The sequence below is a fragment of the Hylaeus anthracinus genome, unplaced genomic scaffold, assembly GCF_026225885.1.
Source record: "Hylaeus anthracinus isolate JK02 unplaced genomic scaffold, UHH_iyHylAnth1.0_haploid 11997, whole genome shotgun sequence".
Lineage (NCBI taxonomy): Eukaryota > Metazoa > Arthropoda > Insecta > Hymenoptera > Colletidae > Hylaeus > Hylaeus anthracinus.
Genome location: NW_026534344.1, coordinates 14,186,827 through 14,199,806, shown reverse-complemented (window position 1 = coordinate 14,199,806; position 12,980 = coordinate 14,186,827). Strand labels below are relative to the sequence as shown.

At 41.2% G+C, this 12,980-nt stretch overlaps 1 protein-coding gene across 2 annotated transcripts in view; it reads right to left on the bottom strand.

The window, feature by feature from the left end:
• LOC128889207 (mannosyl-oligosaccharide 1,2-alpha-mannosidase IA) overlaps nt 1–12,980 on the bottom strand; it is a 546,492-nt gene that overhangs the window by 85,385 nt on the left and 448,127 nt on the right. Inside the window, exons 2-3 of one of the 2 annotated variants that reach the window (XM_054146640.1) lie at nt 8,220–8,379; nt 6,954–7,544 (exon numbers count right to left, since the gene is read on the bottom strand). The exons of the other annotated variant lie outside the window; for it this stretch is intronic. Of the exons in view, the coding sequence (XP_054002615.1) occupies nt 6,954–7,307 (354 nt within the window). The 5' untranslated portion in view covers nt 7,308–7,544; nt 8,220–8,379. The remainder of the gene's footprint in view (nt 1–6,953; nt 7,545–8,219; nt 8,380–12,980) is intronic. 2 annotated transcript variants of the gene reach the window in all.

The following is a 12,980-nucleotide window of genomic DNA, read 5'->3' as shown; positions in this document are numbered from 1 at the left end:
ATGCTCTATACGGTACCAGACCTCATTTCTCCCCCATTCCTTCCTCATTCCTCCCTCAGCGCACACCAGACCTCCTTTCCATCCTCCAGCACGCTTGACTGAGGCTCTCATTAGCTGCCAGTCCACGATTTACGGAACACCTTGTATTTCACCCCCATCCTCCGTTCCGTTCGTTCCTTTCGCCGTCTACCATTTCTCCCTTAACTAGCGTCTCATTAAAAGGAATCGCTTCCATTGTGCCAGACCCGTTCGTTCGACGGACAATGCGACTTTGTCGGAAGGTGCACTCATTCGTGCATCATCGCGCGGCTCCAGCTCCTTCGTCGCCAAACCCACGCCGGAAATGATAATCAGAATCAAGGAAGATCGTCCTGGGGCCGTATGTTACTGTTGTATGTAATTCTCGTATGCCAAGCAAATCTTGCGCGACTGACGAGGACTGCCTGATTACGTTAAAACCATCCAGTTGAGCTCGTGCTCCAGATTTCGAAACACGAGCGACAGGATTAATCGTGGCATGGACGTGAATTAATATTTATTTGAGTGTTCGTTTATACTGCACTAAATAATTCCTTCCTGACGGGGTTAAATGTTGAAGTATTATTCTTGGAGCGTTATAAAGTGAAACAGTTTGACTGTGTAAGTGTGGTAAGAGAAATGCAGCCAATCAAAGGATTCCTCGTCAGAAATGAAATAAAACAAGTAGAAAGAAATTCTCAGCATAAATAATTCTAAACATCTTAATTCTAAGCATAAATAATTCTAAACATCTCAATTGTAAGCACACCTTCAATTCCGAGCATATCTGGATCAAAAATTTCACCAAGCCACAATACCCGCGAGGTCGAAAATGGAATTAGAATCGAGTTCGTAACCTCCGAGCTGTTTAAATTTTCCAGATCCGAACCTGTGTATTTTCGTCTATCGTACGGTGTTAGTCCACACGGATCGCACGTGTCCCGATAATTGGAGCCAACGTTAAAGCGTGATCTCTAATACGTAGGGATTAGCGATCGTTTGACTAACACGGCGTTGGCGCCACGTAATCAGATAGACGTCGCCCTGAATCAATCCTAACGCCGTTCGAGACGTGTTGGCCTAACTTCTGGAATTCGAGAGACGTCACGCGTGAAATCTGGGTCGGAATGAACCGTAAAGATGGCTTGGAATATTTTGGGTAATCCCGTTTCGATGTCGATGTTTCTCGTCGTTGCTGTCTAATCCTTTATTCGGTGTTTATTTCTGTGATTTTATTACGATTTTATGTGTGGTCCAATGTGATTTCGGAATGACTAGAATTTTTGATTGTATGCTGATTTCATTGTTAATTATAGGGAGTGATTCGTTTTTTCTTGAGAATATTTAAAGACGTTAAATTGCTTCGATAGTTTAAATTGACACCTTTTAAGAGCTGTCATTTAAACATAAATAAGTTTAGGTAGGAAACAAATAGATGTCTCAAAGTATAGCCTCTACAGAAGTTTCTGACAACGTGTCTCAATATAAAAATAATGAGATGAAAGTATAAATTATTAGCAATCCTAGATGAATGCTTAAAGATTCATGAAGTTTAACAACCAAGGTGTCAAATAGTAAATAGAATGTCCTTGGAGGATATCTTCAGAAGTATCAATTTTTTCCAGTCATTCCAATAAAAAAGAAATATATAAGGTCATCCCATAAATTCGTGCCACAGATTGTGCTCATACTTACTAAAATGAAAAAATACTTCGAACGCTACGAATGGCTCCGTGTTGTTTTCATTCGTGATTTATTATTTAAATAAAACGTCGCCCACGTCCTCCTCCGTCGCGGCGGCGATTTCGAAACGAGGGAAACGCGGCGCGATTTTCAGACGATTTGAAATCGGGACACGTGGGTCGTTGTCGCGCAATGTCGCGTGTCGAATAGCGTTGGACGTGAACGACGCAACGACGCAATTTCGAAATCGTTTCGGACGTGCAACGTTTCGCGTAGGAGACTCTTGAACGGTATCCTTTGCTTTCTTGCGAGCGATTCTGATTTCCTGAAATAGCGATCCGCGTTCCGGGCGCTTTGTTTGCGACTATAATAGCGCAACAGTTGATTAATCCGTGGAAAGGACAATTGCACGCGTTCCTGGATCGTTTAGAATGTAGATGAGAAATACACGAGGCTATGAGTACGTAATTGCACCTCAGAGGATGACCGTGTTCAGATTTTGTCATTTTGGGACAAGTTTGTTCGCTCTGTGTATCGGGTTATCCCACAGGCTCGTGCCATTTACCGCTCTGCTATTCAAATTAATTTGTGAAACATACCTTTGAGGGTACGACAAAATGTAATCACTAGACTACGGATCTTTATGCAAAATAAAATTTTAGAATTCATCTTGGACTTCATTTTACTCTGTAAATAATATAATATAAACTCTGCTTTCAATATTTTTTTATATTATAGCATACTGTGTGCATTTTGTAGTTTCTTGGACATTCAAATTTCCTATAACGAAAATAACGAGTAAATATTTCTTTCACCCTACTTAACCTACTTTTTATTTCTATAGTTACTTTTCGTCGTTCAATACGATGCATGAACCCGAAGCGACGCGTAAGGACGAGCATTGAAGATGGACCAGGCGAACGGTAAATTGAGATATATCCCGAACGCGGTTTACCCATTTCGTGAATTATGCGAGTCCACTCGCAAAGCAAATTGCTTCGTTCGGAATGAACGATGCGCACGGGCGTGGGCGTAGTCGCATTCAACTTCGGTCGAACATTCTCAAACCGTGAGCTAGTTCACCGAGGCGAGTTCGTAGCCATACACGCGACTATATTCGCCCGAGATCCAATTACAGAACTAATTATATTTCGCGGATCGTAAAAATAGCATCCCATTTGCCGAAACGGACTCGAACCGGAGCCCGTGGTTTGCTCACGGTTTACCATCGACCGCTGCCCTCGCCAGACCGAAGAAAGGAACATTTAGGGGCAACCATAACGGTGTGCCGTTGTTAAGAATAATTAGTAGTAAATGTCGAGTTTGAATTTCGCAATTTCAGGGCTTTCTAGGAGTGGTAAATGTATTTTAATTTTCTGGACCGATTCAACTGAATGGCAGACTTTAATGTCGGAGGTAGAGGAAGTTTTAAGAGAAAATTCATATCGAAGATGGATTACTTTTTGAGAGTTGATACTTCGAGTAAGAGTTATATGTAATATTAATTGGGAAATGGGAACAGTCAATGCAAACTTAATTTAAATAATAGCTTGGGATAGTTTGGTAATCTTAAATAAAAAAAATTAACATAGACGATTACGTTAGAATACTTTCCGAACATGTGACATTACATATTACTTTAGAATTAGAAGGAAACAGACATCGAACTGAAGAAGAGAAGCTTGATGATGAATAGAAATTACTTGAAAATGAAGAACATGAAACAAATATTGATACGATGTGCATAATTAATCGACGAATGTATTATATACACCCATGATCATAATTTCATTCTAGGTATTGAAAAATAAAAGAAATACTACAAGGTGATTTTCTTAAAAATATTTTTAACTGGTGAACTCTTTTATAAATGGTGAATTACAGTCGTGATCAGCGTGGTAAGATGTGAAACAATTTGTTAAAAGCGCATCCGAGCAAAATATGAAACGTTCTTCCCACGCTCGTTATTCGTCCAGGAACTTCTTGCAGATACGAGTCATGATAGCATTCGCCAGGGCCAATAAATCGGTTCGATAAACTGGATAATAGCACGGTTGACCGTTCTTCAATAAAGTCCGTCCAGAAATGATAGCGCGTATCGGGCAGAAGTCAATTAAATTCTAGATCGAGGAAGCTTTGCTAGATTTGTCTATTCCTGCACTATACGTCAGAGGATTGATCTGTGCATTATTCCCTTAGGCGATCGAAGCTTTGATACCTGCCAATCTGTCACTATATTTCTAACGTTCTATTCGAGTCAGGCGTCCATACAGGAACAGTTAAACTGTTACAGAATGATAATACCTAAACTATCGTGGATATACAAAAAATTTACAGGAAAGAGTCAAAAGGTTCGAGGAGGTTCGAGGTCCAGATGCTAAAGCTGTATCAAGGCCACCGACATTTTTTTAAACGGAACATCCCCCTAATACATTATACTCTAGTTTAGAGTGCCTAAGGTGCATTACGAATTCCATCAACCGGATGGGCTAGTCCAGCAGTTTCAGTTAGCGAATATATCTCGACGTGGACAACGATAATCGGTTGGAATAGATTTCCAGAGATGGCATGCAGGCGACAGCAAACTGGTGGAAGGGAGATCGAGCACGGAAAGACGAGCGAGCTTTCAAAGGGATAAGCGTTCCAGTGGAGTTCCGAAGGGCCTTAATGCGATTGACTCATTATCGCTCGGATCTTGCTCCGCGAACGGAATTATCGTTGATATCCAGTTTACCGCTCTTTGCTAAATTAATTACACGGAAATGGCGAAGGCGTTCCGAGTGAACTTCGTACCGATGAAGTTTGACGTTCCGGTATCCAGTGTCGGTGCACTCGGAATTCAGTAATTTCGTCAATTCATTTCACCTTCAACGATACCTCGACTTTCACTCGATCCTGTCGATCCTTCTCTGAAGTTACTGGTCCCTTGATGCGACGGAGAACTTTTCGAAGCTAAAATTTTCCTTCGGGACAATTGGAAACTGTCCAACAATAAACTATAAAAATACTGTTCAAGTCTCGCACTTGACACATTTTTAATCATACGCGCTCTTCTCAAATTGATTTAATTCTACTCCGCTGTAGTATTCATTTGTGTTAAAATGACGACTGGGACTAACCTAGTAATTTAGTATTGGAATGTTTTATACATATGGAATACTTGCGTGCACGAATATCACTGTTACCGAATAGAAATGAAGTTTAAAGAAGAATAATATAATTCAGATGTTATTACTTGAGTATAATCATACAAACATCATTACTTCAATATTCGAGTATTCAAATATCGTTACCGAAAAGTTAAAAAATTTTAAGAAGATTGATTCATTTATAAACCTTCATGAATAGTCATAAGGCAGTGTACAAAATACTCTAACACTCAATTAAGAATCCAATCAATATTCTTCTGAAGTATTCCAAAATTCATATAAAAAAAGATATACTAAATAATCACATCCAATCCAAATCAATACTTCTTGAAGAATTCAGCAGAAGGTACAATTCGACTAATGCATCATTAAGGGTGACTTTTCAGCGTCAGCCCTTTCGCCAGTGTCTGGCAGCCATCGTGAATGGAGAAAGACGGGGAAATTTGTAACGGTCGCGAAATACGTTTGATTAATCCTCTCTTTTACGTGTCATTTTCCGTGCCTTCTCGTTCTACCTTTGTGTTCCCGTTTCCTCCCGCGAACCAACGCCAGATTATTGGCCAGGCCCGACGGTATAGGGAACTCGTCGATTTCCCTTTGGGATCCTCTTTAATTTCCGCTCTTTCTGTGGCGTGTTCCCCGCAGAATTTTGACTGGGCTCGATGGAAAGGGTCGCGGGATTTTTCAGGGGAACCCGAAGAATCCAATATGTGGAGAGTTAAAGTCCGTGACAATCGAGTGAACCGAAGACAAAGCGACGATGAAGTGATCGGTGCGCGAAAAGCTTACAGCCGCGACGATTTAAATATCTCGATATTCTCAATTTCGTGATTCACGTCGAGGGAACGATTACACATCAAAGTGAAATGGTGGAGCAAGAAGTTGGACAAACTTATAGATTATTCTCTTTGGGGACAAAGTATTTTGTTTATGGAGTATAATCAACAAATTGATATTCATCTAGTGTTGTTGGAAATACAATTGCGAGTATTTATTCACTGTTTCTGTGGTTACTTATATATTATAATATTCAACAGATCTTGTAAAATGAATGTAAGAGTCTCTATTCTCCAGGGGACATTATGTTATATAAACTTTAACTTAGTAAAAATTATTAGATTTATATAACCACTGAAAGAGATACGTTTAAATTTTATTATTCGTCTATAACAAAAAGAAAGCAAAGAACTGTTAAACATGAAATTGATTATACGATAGTATCCCAGAGAATTATTATTAACAACACACCGATATCTCCGTTTTAAAATTACGGTCGCAGGTCGAAAGGATATTTTGTTTGCACGACGAATCGCTGATCTCTTTGAGCAGATGAATGACGTTAAAACTCGAGCCACAGGGAGATTAAGAAATGAATGTTCTCAAGTCCTGGAAGGGTTCAATTACTGCATCACGAAATGGCGGATAATTTCAGTTATACGATCCTGAAGATTACGTGTATTACCGGGAGAAGAGGACGAAGATTACTCACCTTTATCCAATTACTTGAATACAGATCCAACGAAGAGAAAGCTACTTCTCCGTTAAAATGGCGGATTCGCCTCTTTATTAGATCTGACTAGCGACGCTTTCGTTCCATAAGAACTGACAGACATACTTACCTATATCGAGCCAGTTGATGAATGAATGCCACTTAGGTGGACTTAGCTGCACTTTCAGGAAATTATAATAATACAAAAATGAATTGGGGAAAGTAAATCTTACCTTCAATTTTCGAGAAAGTTGCGTGTACCTTAAAATAAAAAAGTTTGTCATGCTCGGTTATTTAACCTTTTGCGGTTCTATGTCAAGCGAGGGTCGACGAAAATTGACTGAAATCAGAAAATTCGGACTGTAAAGGTTTACCATGAAGAAGTAAATTCAATTATACGCAAGATTTAAATTATAATCAATTATACATCAATCTAAGTCAAGCAAGTCTCGCAGTCTCCTGATTGCTAGCGTGGCGCTAGTATCGCGTCGCGTATAACTTCCAGAGCTTCCACTTACTAAAGTTACCAAGCACAGCACGGATAATTACTCTCGACGGTCCTCCTTTACCAGGGACTAAATAAGAGTAGCATAGAAAGGAACCTAGCCGCTTACCTCTTTGATCTTCTCGCGGCGTTGATTAGTCACGTCGTCCAGGGGTGGATTAGGCGGTTTAATGACGTAGGGCCCAGGAACGGGTATCGGCGGGGGTCCAACCGCCGAGGGCTCGGACTGTCTATGCTTCGAGTCCACTCGTCGATCCTTGTCCTCGGGTTTGAGCTCGTCCTGGCCAGGGATCGCGTTGTTTTGGACCCAGGCCGGGTTTAACGGCTCGTTGCGCTCTTCAGGCGCCACGCCGCGCTCCACGACGTTCGCCAGGTCACGACGGGTTACGAACGTCCCCGTGAGTAGAACGATCAGTATAACGGACAGCAGCCCGCTGACCGCCAGCCTTTGCATCAGCCTCATGTCGTCCGGGCACTTGCCGCACTCCCACAAGCCGCTTGGAGTCGCGGACGTTGCGCTCGTATCGGCGGAGCCGGATTCACAAGCGAGAAACGCCGTTTTCGTTTTGTTTTAACGAGTTCCACGGGTGACTCGTAGGGCGTTGGGCTCGATTGGCCGGTGGAGCGATCAGCGACGTCTCGTGGACTCGTGCTAGGACGTTACGACGGTAGAGAGGCTCGTGGGTGATCGTTCATTGGGCTAGAATTAATGGTTGGAATTGATCGAATAGGGTGAATCGAAAGAGAAACGCGGAGAAAAGACAAAATTTTGTGGCCATGTTCGGGTTATTGTGTATTTCCTATAAATTGAATAATAAAGAATGGGAAGTGGAGATATAAAAATGACTCTAGACTCGAGAGTTTTAATTCGAATTTTAATTCGAAAAACACCAGCCATGTGAGTATTTGTTTTCTACGTTTTCTGCAAATGTATAATAGTACTCGCAATGCATTTACATATTCCAAACGTTAAACATATGAATACTGAATCTACCGACAAGTGGATATTTTTAAGGATACTTTTTTTTTTTAAATGGATGCACAAATATTTCACGTGGTACTGAATTAAGAAATGCATGAAATAATTATGTAGAAAAAAATTGTATAGAAAAATTTGTAAACGGTCATTTAAATCTAAATTTAATTTAATAATTTGAACAGTAGAACGAAAACGTTTATATTAAACAAATCTTCGAACGACTAGTATCGTGGATTATTTTTATTGCCAAACGGAGATTTCTTTCGAACATTTTACGTTGAAATGCTAGAACAGAGAATTGTTTTACTCGTTCGAGTTAAAATAACGAGCGAACCTCGCCACAAATTACGAGATGACGAATAGCCGAGCGGGGGTGAGGACTTTGGAGCCACTTACTTGGGAGCCACCTGTTGGTGATAATTCGAGCACCAGTGACGAGTGCACTACGGTCGTTTTAAGTAGCCTTCAATGACGGCTGTCGTCCGTTTTCAGCTTGCGTCCTGCTGGTTCGATCTCATCGGCGCTGTGTCTGGTTAAGCCTCGAAATTACCAGCAGCTGCGAAGAGAAACGATTCATTGCGTTCAGGGAGGGAACGACCGTGAAGAAAACGTTCTTTTGTACCCGAGGCTGATCGTTCCGTGAGTTCGACTCGCTTCGATTCCGTTTTCGACGGCGGATCCCACGGCGAGATCCACCTGAACCCCATTAATTTCCCCCTTCTCAACCCAGTAGGATTATCAAGTCATTGTTCTGTTAAAATTTATGTTCCGAATTTGGAGGTATAAATAGCTTTTTATTTTATTGTTCTTAAGTCAGCACTAAGACTTATGGTAGTATGTATATTATTAAAAATTAAACATTAAAAATAAAGAGATATACTATTTTTTATTTTCCTATTATATTGTTTCTTTACATGTAAAAGATAAGGATAATTTTGTAACAGCTATATTGCCCCGAGCACGTGCCCCAAAATATACTAATTGGGTATGATGGGTTTAGGTGTCTTGATTTATAAATTATTCGTCATTTCAACCTTATCATCGTGAATATTATACATGAACGTGAAATTATATATTTATTAAAGAAGTTTATCGTGTCGTAGTACTACAACAAAATTTGAAAAGAAATTGAAACAAAAATTAATGTATTCAGGTCAAGGTAATGAGACTGTTGACTATTGATAGGAAAATTTTAATAAACAATTCAGAAAATGAATAGTAATGACAAGAGAAATTCCCGATGTAAATCTTAGAAGCAGAAAAACGAGAAAAGACAATGGAAATTGTTAAGCTGTGAGGAAGTATAATTGCCTGGCCATAGATAAAAGCATTCCCCGACATTCGAGCACGCATGAAGTGCACTTCGCGTTGTAATGCAGCTCCAATATGGAGGCACGGTCTCGATTACCAGTCAAGTAATCGCGTTTTCAAATACACAAATCAGCTCGGTTATCTACTTAACTTTTAATTGAGAACAATTGCACCTGCGTAAGCGCACCCGGAATAGTTGGCTCGCTATCATAACTCTTCGCGGTATTACTGAAACATTGTTTCGCTCGTTACACGCGGGGAAATTCAATCGGAAAGGGAACAAACGAAGAAGGATAATTGGAAAAGTTTCAAATCAGAAGGAATATCAAAATGAACTGAAACGATACAATCCCTTCTGGTGCAGAATGAAAAATGGGAGATGGATAACTTCGCTGTTCTCATTTTTGTGTGATATACTAATCGAAAGTAGCCATTCATTTTTAACCATTTGTCTTTTCCTCTAAACGCACTGATAAAGGAGTTATGACTTGTCACATTTACTTAGCGTGTACACTACAGTTTACAGAGTTCGTTGAAGTGTTCTCAATTTTACTCTCAACTGCAGAATAGCCACAGGGATAGTTTTGACTTCAAATAGCCAGGTTAGCAAGGTGTTAAATTTCTCAGTGCACGAATCAGGGCTCCTGAGCATTACCGAGGGCATCGACGGTACTTCTCGATCGAGCCTGGAAGGAGGGCCAAGTGCGAATCAGAAAGAAGCGAGGGCAGATTGAAGATTTCGAAGTCTCTGCCGAAACGTGATCACTGCATTTTTTATCGTGCCCCGGGCAACGCGAAACGTTTCTTCGGTAACCCCTATCCCCCTCCCCCCACATCGTTCGCATCGAAAGTCCGCGCGCATTTTATCACCCGGTCGCTGCGGGCGTTACACCTGCAGAGGCCAATTCTTGTTCCTTTTTGCGGCGGAGGATGCACCTAGTCGCTGTTTCCAAACCCCGCGAGGCTCGTCGCCCGGCATCGCCTGTAATTCTCCTCGCGCGGAAATTTTCGGGAATTCGCGTCGCTGTCGGCTCGACGAACGTCAATGGAAACGCTCCGCTGGGTTTCGGCTGAAGTTCCGACGGAGTTGCCGCGTTTCTAATTCGCTGAACTATGGCCCTTTCGCTGTTTGTTCGTTCACGTGGGAAACTAAGAGTTCGGTTGGAAAGGCTTTCGAATTTCCGCTATTGATGTTAATTCTGGTCAAGTCGAGATAAGTCTACCCAAGTCTGGTTTGTTCAAGTCAAAGCGACTATCTAATTAATTTAAGGAGAATGTGAACTGAACAAGCTAATTGAAAAAATTCGTTCCTGATAATTCAACTTTACGTATATGTTTCAGATAAAAGGCTATCTCTAACTTCGCAGAACGTAACACCGAACTAATCGACAACATCGAACACGAGTACCTCGAAAAGCCAACAGTTATGTACGTAACCCAATACCCAGCTCGTTGCAGCAACATCGCCTACAATTACCACGGGAGAAGCCAATACCTGAACTAATTAAATCATCATCCAGAAGTGTCTCGAAACCCTAAACGTTACGCGACATCGACCTCCGACATCAAGATCTCCAAATTCATTCCACGATAGATAAATTTTCAATTTATTTCATTTGAAGTAATATTTACACTTGTACATAATCATAATCTGCTTATACTTTTCGGTTCAAACTACTGTTTGAGGATCTTGTTCATCAATTTTACTGACACGTGTGATACAATACTAAGGAGCTAATAATAATTAATAGTTCACGTATCGTTGAACTAAAATGCATATAAAAATTCAAGTAGTGTCCTCGCGAGTATATTAACCAGTACAGAAAATTTCAGCTCCATAACTAACTTACAGTTCTTAGAAAAAGTTTTAAGAATTGCCTACTTCCCGATCCTATATACGAGGAAAAAGTACTTTCGAAACACCTTTACAGGGATATTTGAATTACACTAACAGATCTTGGGAACATTAGTTCTCGTCATTCCTCAAGAGCGTATGCATCAGTGGCGAACGACAACAGAAGCTAGAAGGAAACGCACATTGTGTCTGAGCTTTGATATCTTAACCGTGAGCTAACAAGGAACATGACCTAATTACCACTCAACCCCCTTGTGTGAAAGGGCAAGCCTAGATGGATACAATCAACATACCCCTTTGACTATTTCGCTAAATCAAGGAACAGTTAACTGTCCACGCTGTTTACCACAACAATTGTCTTGCAACAAATGGACAGAGCCTCCTATACTCTTCACCCATCTCCATCCACTTTGCAAGAGTATGTGTACGCTAGATTCGACTGTTTATGCTCAAGTCGAGCATCACCTATGATAGTTCAGCAGCCAAGTGCCACTTCGACTGTCTTGTCAACTCGAGGAACGGTCGACAAGTATGCACACTCCTACGTGTACCGAAGCCCTCTGTCACGTTGACTAAACTGTTGTATGACAAGAAGCCAATAGTATGCTTCTAGCATTGTAGTCTTTTATCTATCTACAAGTTTGAATGTAGAGACTAGGTGAGACTAGGTTCATTTATTGACTAGTATAATCTGACTGAACTCTCTTTGCAAGCCTACACATACTACGAACTTTCCATGTGGAATGACTGTTTGTAACTGTAACTGTTTCATTTTGTAATATATGTTTATGTTAAGCGAACAAGTAAGTATTAGTAATAAAATTGTTAATTTGGTAAAATAACTCATCTTTTTGGTTTAATATTTTAACAGCGACACTTACTCTGTCATTGACGAGTATACTCGTCATTGCTCGATTTTCGCGATATATATAGTCGCGCTCTTAAAAGGAGGCGCCATAGGTAATTGGTTAAAGCATCCGTTTCCTCTAACGAAAAACTAATTACTAAATTCTCGCACCTTCTCACGTGTTTCCATGTCCTCTGCCCCCACCGTTGCCAGCCCTCATCACAGTCTTTTACCGAATCCTAATTCCTCACCACCCAACAACTCGCGCCCGTTCCTCGACTAGAGTTACAGTCTGCAAGCCTTACCACATCAACCGAAAACCGTCACGCGACGGAATTTCGATGGTACGCGTCTAACCTAACCGGGTGGATGTTTGCCGAAACTTCCGGCCCATTGGGAACACTCCGAGGCTGATCGGTTCACGGGCTTCTGCGAATCGCGGGGACCGCTCGGCTGCAACTCCGAGATATTGCCCGTTCAACTATTCAGGAGCCCACGGTCTACGTAAGTCGCTAACTGTCGATAACGCGAAATATCGCGGCACCGAGCTCCGAGATATCGAAGTTACCCGCGACACTGAATCAGCTCCTGAAAGGACTCGGGTTCGCGTACTCTGAGGGTTGCGCGTTACACGCTGATTCTTGTCGCTCCTCGGCAACCGAACCTCGAGGAAGATTGCTGAGACGAACTTGCGAGTTCCATGGTACGCGCGTACGTTCAAAGGACTATTGGCGTGTGAACTTTGTTCGAGGCCATCTCGAGTGAGGAGGACTCCGCGATGCTTCGCAGAAATGACGCGATTGAATGTCTCGGGGAGCTTTGGGTGTTTTACGTAACTCGACTTTGAGTAACTCGGAAGTCTTGTAAGTTGTCTCGAATAGTTTGAGGGGTTCCGAGATCTTTGTAGGATGGTACAAGGTAATAAGTAAGGAAGATTTATGAATGCAAAAAGAAGACTCGATTGACTAAAGCGTCAGAACTATTAGATATACAAGGCTGTGAAATTATTCAAGACTTCCAAGTCTAATATAAAATATTCTAAAAGTGATTTAAACCTCTATGTACTTGACTTCCCTTAAAATTTACAACCCAAGCTATTTGAAACTACCTGTAGGCGAGTGACTGAAGGAGATTTAGAATAAAT